This window comes from Eumetopias jubatus, unplaced genomic scaffold (genome assembly GCF_037043125.1).
Source record: "Eumetopias jubatus isolate StellerSeaLion01/CBP00866 unplaced genomic scaffold, mEumJub1_p1.0 scaffold_17, whole genome shotgun sequence".
NCBI classification, from domain to species: domain Eukaryota; kingdom Metazoa; phylum Chordata; class Mammalia; order Carnivora; family Otariidae; genus Eumetopias; species Eumetopias jubatus.
This window is the reverse complement of record NW_028274823.1, coordinates 85600383-85615381: the sequence shown is the minus strand read 5'-3', so window position 1 is coordinate 85615381 and position 14999 is coordinate 85600383. Positions and strand designations below refer to the sequence as shown.

At 40.0% G+C, this 14999-nt stretch overlaps 1 protein-coding gene across 17 annotated transcripts in view; it reads left to right on the top strand.

The window, feature by feature from the left end:
- Positions 1 to 14999, top strand: part of PCDH15 (protocadherin related 15) — a 781344-nt gene that overhangs the window by 302061 nt on the left and 464284 nt on the right. For all 17 annotated transcript variants that reach the window (XM_088020022.1, XM_088020021.1, XM_088020020.1 and 14 more), the window contains one exon: positions 4632 to 4802. In XM_088020022.1, the coding sequence (XP_087876148.1) occupies positions 4632 to 4802 (171 nt within the window). The remainder of the gene's footprint in view (positions 1 to 4631; positions 4803 to 14999) is intronic.

Sequence of the window (14999 nt, the reverse complement as noted above, 5' to 3'; positions counted from 1 at the left end):
CTCTGTCTACTGCAGTGACGTGGTGATGGCATATGAGGGGCAAGCATGTGTGGCATACAAGTGTAGAAATACTGCTTCTGAGTGTTAAAACATGTCGCCACATCCAAACCACGTAAAATGTTCTTTATCTAATATTTTTTATAAACTTAGGTTGATTTGGTCTTTTGAAAGAGTTCATCCCGAGCAATCATAATTTTAAAATGGTAGGTTTGATAAGCCAGTTGTAGTTTTTAAAATTTAAAATAAATCCATGAATTTATGCCAAATTAAGATTTTTCAACAAAATGGTTGTTGCCGGGGTGGGGGGAGGGAGAAGGGTGGAAGATGGGCAAAAGGGTGAAGGGGAGTGAGAGATATCGGTTTCTTGTGAGGGCATTAATAAGCCATGGAAATAAAAAGCAAAGCATAGGAAATCCATCAGTGATATTTTAATAGTGCTGTGTGAATGCAGATGTAGCTATACTTGTGGTTAGCACAGCATAACATTACATGTTGAATCACTATATTGTACGTCTGAAACTAATATGACTTCAATAAAAAATGATTTTTCTATATGTACTCAAATTTCATACATGTAAACGGTATAATTTTTAAAGAATTTATTTATTTATTTGACAGAGAGAGACACAGCAAGAGAGAGAACACCAGCAGGGGGAGCGGGAGAGGGAGAAGCAGGCCTCCCGTGGAGCAGGGAGCCCGATGCGGAGCTCGATCCCAGGACCCTGGGACTCATGACCTGAGCCAAAGGCAGTGGCTTAAGAACTGAGCCACCCAGGCGCCCCTAAACAGTATAATTTTAAAGGCTAACTTGTGGAACACCAAAATTATCTCATGTGTCATTTAGTGTTCTTACTGTACTTTCAACTGTTGTGAATATAATGAACAGACAGGGAAAATTTACAGCAATTAAAGAAGGACTTCTTAAAAATCTCTATACCCTATAAATTCAGCCAATCATAATTATTACTCTAATTTGTAGTCATTAATCTCAATTACAGTTTCCCCTTTTTTGAGGAGGGGGGATTATATTTTCCTCCATGCTCTTCCATGTACTAATTAGGGACTTGCTGATTGCCCTGACAAAAGACAGAGTAACAGGGCAAAATCCTTCACATGCATATGGGGCAAGCAGGAATGGCTCCCTGAAGTGCTAAGGATCAGGCTCTGCAGCCTACCTTTCTGGGGAAGCAGGGAGAAGAGGTTTCTGTGGGAACACATGGGTTTCTAATGAGAATGAGCAGGAGATAAGAATGTTGTGATAATGCGTGTTCATGTAGGAGTTACTGTTTGCTAGTTTGGTTTGTTTGTTTTCCCGATGGCCATAACCATCCATGGCATCCTCGTTTCCAGAAGTTTCTGTTTGTTGGTGAGATAAAAGGCTTCTTTCTGTATGTGTTCAATCTCAAATATCATTAAAATAGTCTTTATATCAACTCTGAAACTCTTAGTGGTCTTCACACTCTGGAAATTTAAACATTTTTCCCCACGATTTGACCACAGTCTATCTTATAATGGTTCTAAACACTAGAGAAGCTGGAGTCACAGAGTTATTGTATCCCTGAATGGTTACGTAGGCAAAGTTCCACCAGAGATTTTTCTGCCTTCTGAGATTTTACCCTAGAACCCTTCCTTACAACCTTTCTTGAGCAACGAGATTGGGAAAGAACATAACTGAAATGCAGAGTTGTGCACAAAGCTTGAGAGAAGCATTTTTAACTGGTAAGCAAATATCAATGTCTGGTAAATGTCACACAGGAAAACACTAAGCAACATAAAATAAAATGTCATTCCATTCGTATATTACTTTCTTAACATGCAGTGCTCATCACAAGTGCCCTCCTTCATCCCCATCACCTGTTTCCCCCACCCCCCATCCCCACTGGTAACCAAGTATATTACTTAAAAAAAAAAAAAATCAGGTAAATGCACATCCCATAAAATTAGCCACTGTAAAGTGAACAGTTCAGTGGCATTTGGCACATTGATGCTGTTGTGCTTCTGCCATTTCTATCCATTTCCCAAACATTTCATGCCAAAAAGAAGCCTCACATCACTTCTTGGCCTTAAGATCAAGTGCAAAAAGAAGCCTCACACTCCTCAAGCCTTCCTACCCCACCCCTGCCCTCTCAGCCCCTGTCAGTCACCAATCTGGGTGGATTTACCTATTCTGGATGTTTCACGTAAACATGAAACCTTTTCTATCTGGTGTTTTTCACTTTGCGTTGATGTATGCAATGTTTATCCATGTTGTAGTGTATGTCAGTACTTTGTTCCTTCTCGTGGCTGCACCATTGTGTGTGTGTATCCCAAATATATATATTTGTATGTTTATATATACATTTATACAACAGAATTTGTCTACCCATTCATTCATTGGTGGATATTTTGACTGCTGCCAACTTTTGGCCTTGGTGAATAGTGCTGCTATGAATATGTATGTAAGTATAATTACTTTTTGGAGTTGTAACAAATAGAATTTTAAGGAGACAGAAAAAATGGAATAAGTTTTCAAAATAACTAAATGCTATGAAAGTAAAGACACTCTAGATTCCACCATAATGAATGACAAACCACCACCACTCTCACAGTGGATGTTCTGGACAGAGATGACTGGGGTCCGATGTTTTTTCCTTGTGCCCTCCTGCTGAACTCTCTTTAGATAAATATAATCAATGTAAATGAAATGTAATGTAATGAAATCACTTCTACTCTTGAACATGGGCTGCACATAGTGGTTTTCTCCCTAAGGAAATGAAAAGGGAAAAAAAAGAGAGCAAATTGACAATGGGGAAATATCATGAACACAATCTCAACCAGGTGATCAAGGTTAGCATAAAGGATGAGTTGTGTTGATAATATATACTCTTGATATGATGTGCAGACAGGACACTGGACCTCTATGGTCTTCCTCCCCAAAATGCATCACCCCCGTCTGATCTTGAGACAAACATCAAAGTCCCCACTGAAAAACACTCTACAAAATGCCTGACTAGTACTCAACATTATCAAGGTAGCCAAAAACAAGGGAAGTTGGAGAAAGTTTCAGAGCCAAAAGGAGCCTGAGAAAACGTGATGGCTACATGTAGGCAGAGTCCTGGATGGGATCCTGGGATGGAAAACGCACATCACAAACTAGCAATGAATCCGATGAATCTGCAGTAGGGATCATGGTAACAATGTATCCTCAAAACAAAAAGTACTGAGCCAGCTGAGGAAGGATGACCTTCCTGTTTCAATAAGAAGGACCAGGAATGCAGTCTGAGCTCAAGTCCACCGAAAGAAGGGCTCGAGCGTTGCTAAGAGTCCAGATGGAAGTTCTCCTCACAAGAAATTTTTTTCTTTTTTTTCTGTGCCTGTATGAGATGATAGATACTAACTAAACCTATTGTAAAAATCCTTTCACGTATATGTATGTCAAATCATTATATTGCACACCCTAAACTCATGCAGTGCTGTATGTCAATTATATCTCAGTAAAACTGGGAAAAAACCAAACAAGGAAAAAAACAAAACAAAATCCCTGCTCTCTTGGCAATACAGTGTCTCCTGGGAAAGAGAGGAAGTTGAACAGATAATTGCCATAATTGCTGCAAGGGCACTCTTCCTAGAAACTGTAGTTTAGAGTCCCAAAGAATGAAGAAGCAAAATAAAACAGTTATCATCTAGAAGCTCAGAAAACTAGGTTATTTCAGTGACAACAGTGCACTCCCTGAGGACCAGCAGTGCTGGTCTCAAAATACTTGATAACAGAAAGGCTTGTGTGAGCCATTAAACATTTCTCTGTTAAAAGTGCAGCAGACCTGCCAGGTTTTCTTCTCTTCCCGTTTTTCTCCATTTTATTTTTCTGAGGATTTGGGGGGTTTTGTTTGTTTGTTGTTGTTTGTTTTTAGAAATAACCAAAATTTATCTAAAGTTTTTCTTAAAAAAAGATTTATTTATTTATTTGAGAGAAGTGAGCGAGAGAGAGAGAGAGAGAGAGAGAAAGCGTGCGAGTGAGAACATGAGTCAGGGAGGGGCAAAGGGAGAGGGAGAAGCAGACTCCCTGCTGAGCAAGGAGCGTAATGTGGGACTCTGACCCCAGGACCCTGGGATCATGACCTGAGCCGAAGGCAGACGCTTAATGACTGAGCCACCAAGGCACCCTTAAAATTTATCTGCATTGCTTAAAACATCATCAAAAATCAAAGGCAGAGCTGGGTGGGCGTGGGGTAGAGGAATCAAGAGCCAACTGTGTTTGCTAAGTGGCCTTCTCGAAGGAGAAGTAACATTGTGTTGTACTTCAAGGATGGGAGATAGTTTCACACCTTGGAGCAAGCCTCCTATGGACCTTAGGCTCCTGTCCTCCCACGGAGACTGGGAGGTGGTGGTGTGCCTTCTTTGGTGATTACGGCTCCCAGATCCTTGGGATGGAGTGCTGGATTATAAAACTGGCAGAAGTTTGAGCTGCAGGAATATTGCCATCTCAAAGGGCAGAGAAAGCATGTACAGTTGCAAGTTTTCTAAGGTAAATGCCCTAAGAGTGGTTGGGGCCTATAATCAGGAAGAAACCTGTCTACTGTCTAGTCAAGCTGAAGGAAATGTTGGGTCCATCTCATTGTTTTTTGTGTTTCTTTTCCTTTTTCCTCTCATAGGACCGTGCACAAAATCTGAATGAGCGGCGAACCACCACCACCACCCTCACAGTGGACGTTCTGGACGGAGATGACTTGGGTCCTGTGTTTCTTCCTTGTGTCCTGGTGCCAAACACACCTGATTGTCGCCCGCTCACCTACCAAGCCGCCATCCCTGAATTGAGAACTCCGGTAAATGTGCTCGCATTCTTTCCCCTTCACTTATACCTCTTTATCTTCAGTGAGATCCAGTTCTAGTAGTTTGTAGACATATTAGCTGAGAAGAGCAAACTTCACTATATGGACATTGAAAAGTATTTATGTCTAAAACCATTTTCAGAGAGTACGGCAAAATTTGGTGACCATGCATTACTGCATCATTTACAAAGTCCAAGTGTGTCATGATGCAACCATTCATTTGACACTGATTTTCTTTTTCCACCTATAAATCATAACCGAGTCTAGTTGCCAACCTATTCTAGGAAACCAAGAAATAGCTTCAGCATTTCCTTAAGTTCACCAAATAAACAAACATAGAGTCCCAAGCCAGAAGACACACGGGCCAACAGGATACTTGTCAGCCTCTTAGCATCCTATGATGTTATTGGAAATTGTGCTTGGCTGTTTGGAGGTCGAAGCTAATGAACCCCAAATGCAAATATCTATCCCTTAAAGATGTGTTTTAAAGAAGCAGAAAGGTAAGGCATGAATGTGTATCTGGTATGCTTGATTTTGCCTCTGTTTTGTTTTTGTTTTTGCCTCTTTTTTAAAATTCTAATAGAGCTCTAAGTCGCTGTTAGCCTGGAATTCACACCTCAGACCTAACTGGGTAATAAAATATTTATACCTAAGGATAAAAATTGTAAATATAAACTAAAATATCAATTTCTCCCTTAAAAGTAAAAAAAATTCTCTTTTAGAGAAGCTAAATTCCAAGGGGGTGAATGTCTTTGTGCTTCCTCTGGAAAGCATTCAGCTTTCTGGGTGAGTAACGTGGCTCATGATGTCAGAATTTATTGGAAGGTATTTGAATTTTTTTTTCTCAAACATGTAAGAACTGTGGTTTGGGGTGTCCTCTCTGTATTTGAGATGTTTAAAGCATATATATATATAAAAAAAGAAATTCCTTCTCCTAAGTATAAATGACATTGCATTCTATGCACTGCTAAGGGTTCTTCTTATGCAATGTTGCATGTCTGAGCCTTACTTTAAGATTTAGTAAATCTTAAATGGCTGAGATTCACTGTTGTGTCTTCCAGCATAAATAACTACTGGTCTAGTTGGCTTATGTGAAGAAAAAAAAAAGCTGGAGAAAATAAAAGAATAAAAGTTTTGATGTGAATTTAATGAAGAAAAATATAATCGAATTTTCAGCTCTATGGAGTAAGTTTGAAGACAAAAAGGCTAATGTAGAAACTGGGTGGACAAATAGTTGTAGATCACCTAAAGTCATATGTCACGATAGGATTGTGTGGAATATTCCAGTAAGAAGACTATTAATGATAGTGAACATTAATTTTTTCTTGGAAAAACTTGATATTATGAGGAAAAAATATTTTAAGTATTTATTTTTGAGTTAATTTATGTAGCTGTCATATCCAGGAGATCCCCAAGAAAAGGGGCATAGTGACATGGTGACTGGAGTCGATGGCTCAGTGCAGTGACACTAACAGTACTTGATAGCTTGAGGGAAGAGGCACAGGTCACTGCCCGACAAGCAGAGGGGATTGACTTTATAAAGCACCTGTGAGCATCCGTTCCTCTCTCTTCCAGATGGCTGATGGAACATCTCTCTCATTCCCATTCATTGCACCATAGATGAGGCCATGCTCCATATTTGGGGGAATGAAAATAAATGATACTAGGGACTAATGGTTATATAGATTGTTCCATGTGTCATGAAATGGGCAAAAGTCTTCAGGGATATTAACTGCAATCCTGGTGGGTAGCTGCCACTCTTAAGGTCACTTGGGAGATGAGATCTCTGAGATACAGAGTTTATGTAACTTTTTATGGCCTTATAATGAATACATAAAAAACTGTTTTCTTTTAAAATCATGTCTCTTGAATTAAATGCCCTGCTATAAATTCCAGAATGATCAAGCTTTATGCTTCATCATCCCTTTTACTAGACTGACCCTTTCTTTAACATTCTGTGAAATGGAGAATTTTAATTTTACATATTTGAATAGTGATGGCAAATATTTATTTATTATAAGGGGTATATATTTATTGCCACGTAGAAAAAACTATATGTATATGTACTTGCAAAATTAAGCACCTATTCTGATTATCAATTGCTGCATAAAACAATCACCAAAACCCAGTGGATTCAAATCACAGTTTTTAAATTTGCTCATAAAAGCTGCAGTTTGTAAGGTCAGGAACGCGGCAGGGATGTCCACTCTCACCACTGCTATTCAACATAGTATTAGAAGTCCTAGCCACAGCAATCAGACAACAAAAAGAAATGAAAGGCATCCAAATAGGCAAAGAGGAAGTCAAACTCTCACTCTTTGTATGTGGAAAACCCAAAGGACTCCACCCCAAAACTGCTAGAACTCATGCAGGAATTCAGTAAAGTAGCAGGATATAAAATCAATGCACAGAAATCAGTGGCATTCCTATACACCCACAACAAGACAGAAGAGAGACAAATCAAGGAGTCGATCCCATTTACAATTGCACCCAAGACCATAAGATACCTAGGAATAAATTTAACCAAAGAGGCAAAGGACCTGTACTTAGAAAACTATAAAATACTCATGAAAAAAATTGAAGAAGACACAAAGAAATGGAAAAAGGTTCCATGCTCATGGATTGGAAGAACAAACATTGTGAAGATGTCAATGCTACCTAGAGCAATCTACACATTCAATGCAATCCCCATCAAAATACCATCCACCTTTTTCAAAGAAATGGAACAAATAATCCTAAAATTTGTATGGAACCAGAAGAGACCCCGAATAGCCAGAGGAATCTTGAAAAAGAAAAGCAAAGCCGGCAGCATCACAATTCCGGACTTCCAGCTCTACTACAAAGCTGTCATCATCAAGACAGTATGGTACTGGCACAAAAACAGACACGTAGATCAATGGAACAGAATAGAGCGCCCAGAAATGGACCCTCAACTCTATGGTCAACTCATCTTTGACAAAGCAGGAAAGAATGTCCAATGGAAAAAAGACAGTCTCTTCCACAAATGGTGTTGGGAAAATTGGACAGCCACCTGCAGAAGAATGAAACTGGACCATTTCCTTACATCACACATAAAAATAGACTCCAAATGGTTGAAAGACCTAAACGTGAGACAGGAGTCCATCAAAATCCTAAAGGAGAACACAGGCAGCAACCTCTTCGACCTCAGCCACAGCAACTTCTTCCTAGAAACATCGCCAAAGGCACGGGAAGCGAGGGCAAAAATGAACTATTGGGATTTCATCAAGATAAAAAGCTTTTGCACAGCAAAAGAAACAGTCCACAAAACCAAAAGACAACCGACAGAATGGGGGAAAATATTTGCAAATGACAGATCAGATAAAGGGCTAGTATCAAAAATCTATAAAGAACTTATCAAACTCGGGCGCCTGGGTGGCTCAGTTGGTTAAGCGACTGCCTTCGGCTCAGGTCATGATCCTGGAGTCCCTGGATCGAGTCCCGCATCGGGCTCCCCGCTCAGCGGGGAGTATGCTTCTCCCTCTGACCCTCCGCCCTCTCATGTGCTCTCTCTCTCTCATTCTCTCTGTCTCAAATAAATAAATAAAATCTTTAAAAAAAAAAAGAACTTATCAAACTCAACACCCAAAGAACAAATAATCCAATCAAGAAATGGGCAGACGACATGAACAGACATTTTTCCAAAGAAGACATCCAAATGGCCAACAGACACATAAAAAAGTGCTCAACATCGCTCGGCAGCAGGGAAATCCAAATCAAAACCTCTGTGAGATACCTCCTCACACCTGTCAGAATGGCTAAAATTAACAAGTCAGGAAACGACAGATGTTGGCGGGGATGTGTAGACGGGGGAACCCTCCTACACTGTTGGTGGGAATGCAAGCTGGTGCAACCACTCTGGGAAACAGTATGGAGGTTCCTCAAACAGTTGAAAATAGAGCTACCATGTGATGCAGCAATTGCACTACTGGGTATTTACCACAAAGATACAAATGTAGGGATCCGAAGGGGTACGTGCACCCCAATGTTTATAGCAGCAATGTCCACCATAGCCAAACTGTGGAAAGAGCCAAGATGTCCATTGACAGATGAATGGATAAAGAAGATGGGGTATATATACACAATGGAATATTATGCAGCCATCCAAAGGAATGCGATCTTGCCATTTGCAACGACGTGGAAGGAACTGGAGGGTGTTATGCTGACTGAAATAAGTCAATCAGAGAAAGACATGTGTCATATGACCTCACTGATATGAGGAATTCTTAATCTCAGGAAACAAACTGAGGGTTGCTGAGTGGTGGGGGGTGGGAGGGATGGGGTGGCTGGGTGATAGACTTTGGGGAGGGTATGTGCTATGGTGAGCACTGTGAATTGTACAAGACTGATGAATCACAGATCAGTACTTCTGAAACAAATAATGCAATGTATGTTAAGAAAAAAAAAGAAGATACCAGGAGGGGAAGAATGGAGGGGAGTAAGTCGGAGGGGGAGACAAACCATTAGAGACGATGGACTCTGAAAAACAAACTGAGGGTTCTAGAGGGGAGGGGGGTGGGGGGATGGGTTAGCCTGGTGATGGGTATTAAAGAGGGCACGTTCTGCGTGGAGCACTGGGTGTTATGCACAAACAATGTATCATGGAACACTACATCAAAAACTAATGATGTAATGTATGGTGATTAACATAACAATAAAAATTATTTAACAAAAAAGCTGGAGTTTGGGCAGACTCTGCTCCACACAGCAGCAGCTGAGGATCCTTACCTGATGCTTGGGTACCAGTGTTAGAATGGTTCACTTGGCATGTGGATTCTGACTGTTGGCTGGAGCCCAGCCAGGGCTGTGAGCGGGAGCTTCAGTCCCACTCCATGCGGATCTCCCTCTGGCTTTTGAGGCCTCTCACATGGAGACATTGGATTCAAGAACTAGCTTCCCCAGGGGAATGAGGCAGAACTTGTAGGAATTGGCTTGTGATCTACAGTGTCCCTTCTGTTATAGTTTAACCTCAGCCAGAGTCAAGGACTAACAGTAGGTACCATGTCCCTATAGGAGGAGTATAAAAGTCACATTGTTAGAACATCTGGGGATGGAAATCTTTTTGTGGCACTTGCTGGAAACTGAAATCTCCCATGGTACGGACGTCAGGCTTCCTGGCTCTTTTCTGCATATGCCGCTTTGGACCCCCCCCTACTCCCCCCGCACCTCCCGCATTCACAAGGGTTAGGAACTAGAGCCAGTTTTTGAGTTTCACATTCAAATTGCTGTGTTTATGTCTTTCCTTTCCACTAAAAAATTCCTTTCTTAAAAGTTTCCTTTACATGTTTTGCTAAAATTTCTGGATATTTCAATAAATAAAATCTTGCTATTCAGAGCGAGAGAACTAACCATTTATGTCAGCTAAACAAGACATGATGACTGTAATTGCATACTTGCTGATCCTTTTCTGAACTAATTCTTCAAATTTTGAAAGCTTTGACACCTGCTCACCTTCTGTGTTGATGTGAAATTTTCCACCAATTACCTCAGTGGTATTCTTGACTTGAAAAACCATTCTTAGTTCTGCCACAATGCATGCAGAATTTATCAGCTCACAAAAACTTTAAGAGGAAGTCTGGTACAGTGTTTAACTCATGAGCCAGGATATAACAAAACTAAAAATCGACTATTTATTGAAATACAAATAACCATGTGCTTATAGAGAAACTTATTCAGTAACTGTTTTCTCTGTTTTTCTACAACAGAAGATGGTCTTCACAGACACTAAGATTAATATTATATTGAATATGTAAATACATAGATCTGATGTCTCTGGGGTAATAAAGCAATTTGTCTTTCTGAAAATTTCTAAAATATTCACTTATTAATTTGATAAGTATGTCCTGGCCCCTCGATATATGTTCAACTCTGTGCTAATTGAGAACATAAGTAGGATGGGATGAATCCTTTCCAATATTGTGTAAATTTATTCTCACTTTCTGACTCCATGACGTTGTTGTTATGCTTGTCTAGTTGAAGTTTCGTGATGTTATGGAAAACTCCTATAGATTTTGGAGAGTACAGAACCCTCAGCTCTGTTTTCTCTTGAAGTGCAAAGACACAGCAAATGCTCACACTTTCTTGTCTTTTCATGATCCTGTTTGGTTGGTTGGTTGGTTGGTATTTTGCTGAGCAATTTGCCCCTGGAGAGAAACACTGTAGTATTAATATGATATTGGTGTATTATCTGTGTGTTTCCTGGATGTACCTCCCTTTACTTAGTGCTTGCCAGAATGGTCGTTAGCAGCTAGGATCCATGCTCCAGTGAGCTCTTTGCATCCCTGTTGAGTTGGATCCCAGGACTGTCTACCTACAAGCACCTGTATATAATCTGTCTCAAAGAACTCTGGTTTTCAGGAAACTGTCAAAGACAGCCCCTCTGCTGTATTTATGGTGTTCTCCCCTTCCAGAGACACGTTCCGTTATTATGGGAGTGGCGGTGATCTGCAGTGATGGACAACACTGATACTTTCCTCTTGACTCCTGCTCATTGAGCAATCCAGGAATCTCCTCTTCTCCTCTTTTATGAAACTACCGGTTCTCCTTCTCCCCTTCACGGCCCTGCTCTGGTTTCTCCTCCTATATCTTTGATGGTTTGGCTTTTATTTTTTGTTTTGTTTTGTTTGTTTTTCCTAATTAAATCTCTCTGCTTAATTTTTTTACTTATGTATTTGTTTAATTATTATTATTATCATTATTTTGCTTATTCTTAAATCTTGGTGATTTTCCAGACTTCTGTCCTTTGAGACTTTTTTTTCACTATAGTTTTCACTAAGAGTCATCAAACCATCAATAATAAGGGGTTCTATTTTTCTTCAAATAGGGATGATCTGTGTGTTGTGGGAGTGTTTTCTGACTTGGAATCTTTCCTGACATCCAAGCTTGCATTTCTCACTTTTTCTAGATATTTTTATGCGTGTTTTCCACAGATGCCTCATTATCCTCTCTAATGTGTTCATCCTCCTGTTCACCTCCTGTTACTCTTGAGGTCACTGCGGATTCAGACCTTGACTTCACTGACCCCTACACCAAACTCCATCAGTTTCCACAGATCCTTCTGCACTGTCTATAGGATGTTACTGACATATGTGCAATGCAAAGTTCCACTGCCAAAATATGCACTGAAAGACATACTCTCCAGCCACCTGGGGGGCTCAGTCAATTAAGTAGCTGACGCTTGGTTTTGACTCAGGACATGATCTCAGGGTCCTGGGATCGGGCCCTGCATGGGATCTGCACTCAGTTCAGAGTCTGCTTGAGATTTTCTCTCTCTCTCTCTCTCTCTCTCTCTCTCCCCCCCTCTGCCCCTCCCCTGACTCACATGCTCTCTCTAAATAAGAAAATAAATAAAATCTTAAAAAAAAAGACATACTCTCAACTCTACATGCCAGAACATCATCTCCCTGAAGGCAGTTATGTTTTTGAAAATATAATTCCGATCTGATCATTCACGGTTTAAAATAAAAAGCTTCAATAATCCCATCATATACCAAATGAGCTCCCAAAGTGTTTTGCATGTCACTTAAGGCCATTTTACATCTGACCATGTTCCAGTCTCATGTCTTGTAACTTGCCTAGTGCAACCCAGCAGCCATCCAGAGCTTTGAGTCTACGCCTGAACTTCTCTGAGAACTAGCCTCCCACCTCTCCACTTTGTTCCATGTATTAAGCTTGTATTTGTTCCTCGGGGTTCATCTCAGTAAATCTGACCTGATGGGCTCCCAGGTTTAAGTTTCTCCATGTCCCGTGGAAGCCTGTTGGAAGTGCCAAAACTCCTCCTGTCCTGCAGTTGTTTGTCCATTCCTCTCTTGCACGACTGTGCATTCTGTAATTTCCTGTTTGTCACTACACCCCAATGCGCCAAACACCTGCTTCTCATAGTAAGTGTTCGGTAAATGCCCAGGTGGACTAATCCATCGATTAAAACTTGAGGAAATACCTACCATGCACTGAGATACTAGATATAAATATGAATAATCATGGCTTCTGCCTTCTTACAATGAGTTTTTATCACGAGTATGCATATGTGAAGAGTATATATGTATGTTTTATATATGTACATGATATATAACTTGTGTGAGTATAATTATTTCAGGAAATATTATCCAAATATTAGCCATGGTACATATAAGTTTTTCATACACTTAACGGTGTTTGCAAATGCGAATAGTGGCAAGCACTGTCCTACTTGGTCTTTATCTGTCCAGTAGAGTCTAGTAGGTACTGTAGGGAAAGTAAGCATATTTCCCTGTTGCTGGAGAGAGTTTCGGTTTCTAATTGTCCCAGCACATTGTTCATAATGCCTCCTTCACCTTGCAACCATGTTCCAAATATTAAATGGTCTTCTCGCAGTCTTTAGGCCAGTTATTTCAAAATGTGTTCTGTGGAGCTTTTTTTAAGGCAACACATTGATGGATTAAAAAAGGATTGGCAATTACCAGACTGCCCATAACCTTGTAATGAGAAGATTGTCTTGGAGGGTTGAAAGGGACAGTGAGAAACAACACATGTGGAGTGAACATACTACATCATCTGCCATTTCTTCCCCTACCAACTGTCTCACACACACGCTGCCAGCTGCAAACCATCAAAGGAGCTTCAGGTTCAAGGGCAGAAACGTGAGCTAAATGTCAAACACACACAAAAAAACTAGAATTTAGCAAATGTTGGTAGACTAAGACTTGGTATTGTGGTAATTCTGAAGGTGCGATGTGAAATTATAAGTGAGCAAAAGAATCATTTGTTCTTTTCATCATTGGTCAAAATTTACATTGAATAGGCTCAACTGGCATTGTATCTCCATTTATAAAACAATGTAAAGATACCTTCCAATATCTGGAACAATTAAAGACTGAAAAACAAGAGGAGGGATTGAGTTTATTACTATTAGTTAAAGGAAATAAGTCACTGTTCTCAGTAAAAGAAGGAAGTCTGACTCTTCGTATTCAAGAGTTTGTTCCAATACTATTTTAAATTAACACTGGAGATGTTTTCCTATGAAAAGCCATAAAGAGAAGAGACACAGTATCCTGCAACTTGGACGTAACTTTATGAACATTTCTGGAACTCTGACAGGCAGTTTACAAAGATGCTTGTTGTCATGATGTAAGACAGTTCGTGAGAACTTGGAGTCCAACCTGAACCCTGTGTGACATTGCAGACATTCCTTAATATCGCTCAACAGTAGTTTGAATTTGTCCTCTCTAAAATGGGGTTAATAAAATCTAATTTTTGGGATTTTGTGAGCTGTAGAAAAGACGATTTATGCAGCACACTTAACTTGTTCCTAGCCAATAGTGAGGAGTTAGTACTATTAGCTCTTGATGTTTTCTTAAGATTTTATTTATTTATTTGAGAGAGAGTGTGGAGAGAGAGATCACAAGCAAGGGGGGGAGGTTCGAGGGAAAAGCAGATTCCCCGATGAGCAGGGATCCTGATGCAGGACCTGATCACATGACCTGAGCCGAAGGCAGATGCTTTACTAACTGAGCCACCTAGGTGCCCCTTAGCTCTTGATATTATTATCATTGCTCTGGAGTTCCTTCACCTGGCTTGGTCTTTACTCAGAGGCTCATGGAAGTAGCTAATTGACACTAGTTGTTAAATGTCTAGCTACTTTTCAGTGAAATTCCAGTTTTAGAAACTTGAGTTGTATATGTTCTGACTGTGGTACTCGTAATTAATTCAGTACGGTCCTTTAAAAAATAATTCAGTACCTTTATTGAGAAGAACAGTAGATTCATTTTTTAAGTAAACAGATTTGGCCCAGTCACCACTTGTGCTGAATTAATTGTGCCCTATATTATTGCTTTTGGAAGAGGCAGCAGCTGATGCAAAATGCCACAAGGTAATTCTGTGAGCCAAAAATATATCAATGGATCAAATTGTAAATGTGTGCCAGGGAAGTAAGTGTCTTGCTCTTTCTTCCTCTATGAATACAAAAGCATTGGATTTCAGTAAGTTTCTCACGTTGTCCCACAAAAACCTTCTGTTCTGCAGAGGTGACTCTGGGACTTCTACTGCCAATAAAGATGGGACTTCCACTCCGTAAAATATTTAAAATTCTGCTTTAGTTCCACTTGCTAATTTAGACATTTCTTTCATTATTTATTTCAATTTAAAAAGGATTGGTTGCTAATTGTAAATTAAGAGGAAAAAAATTTTAATTATACA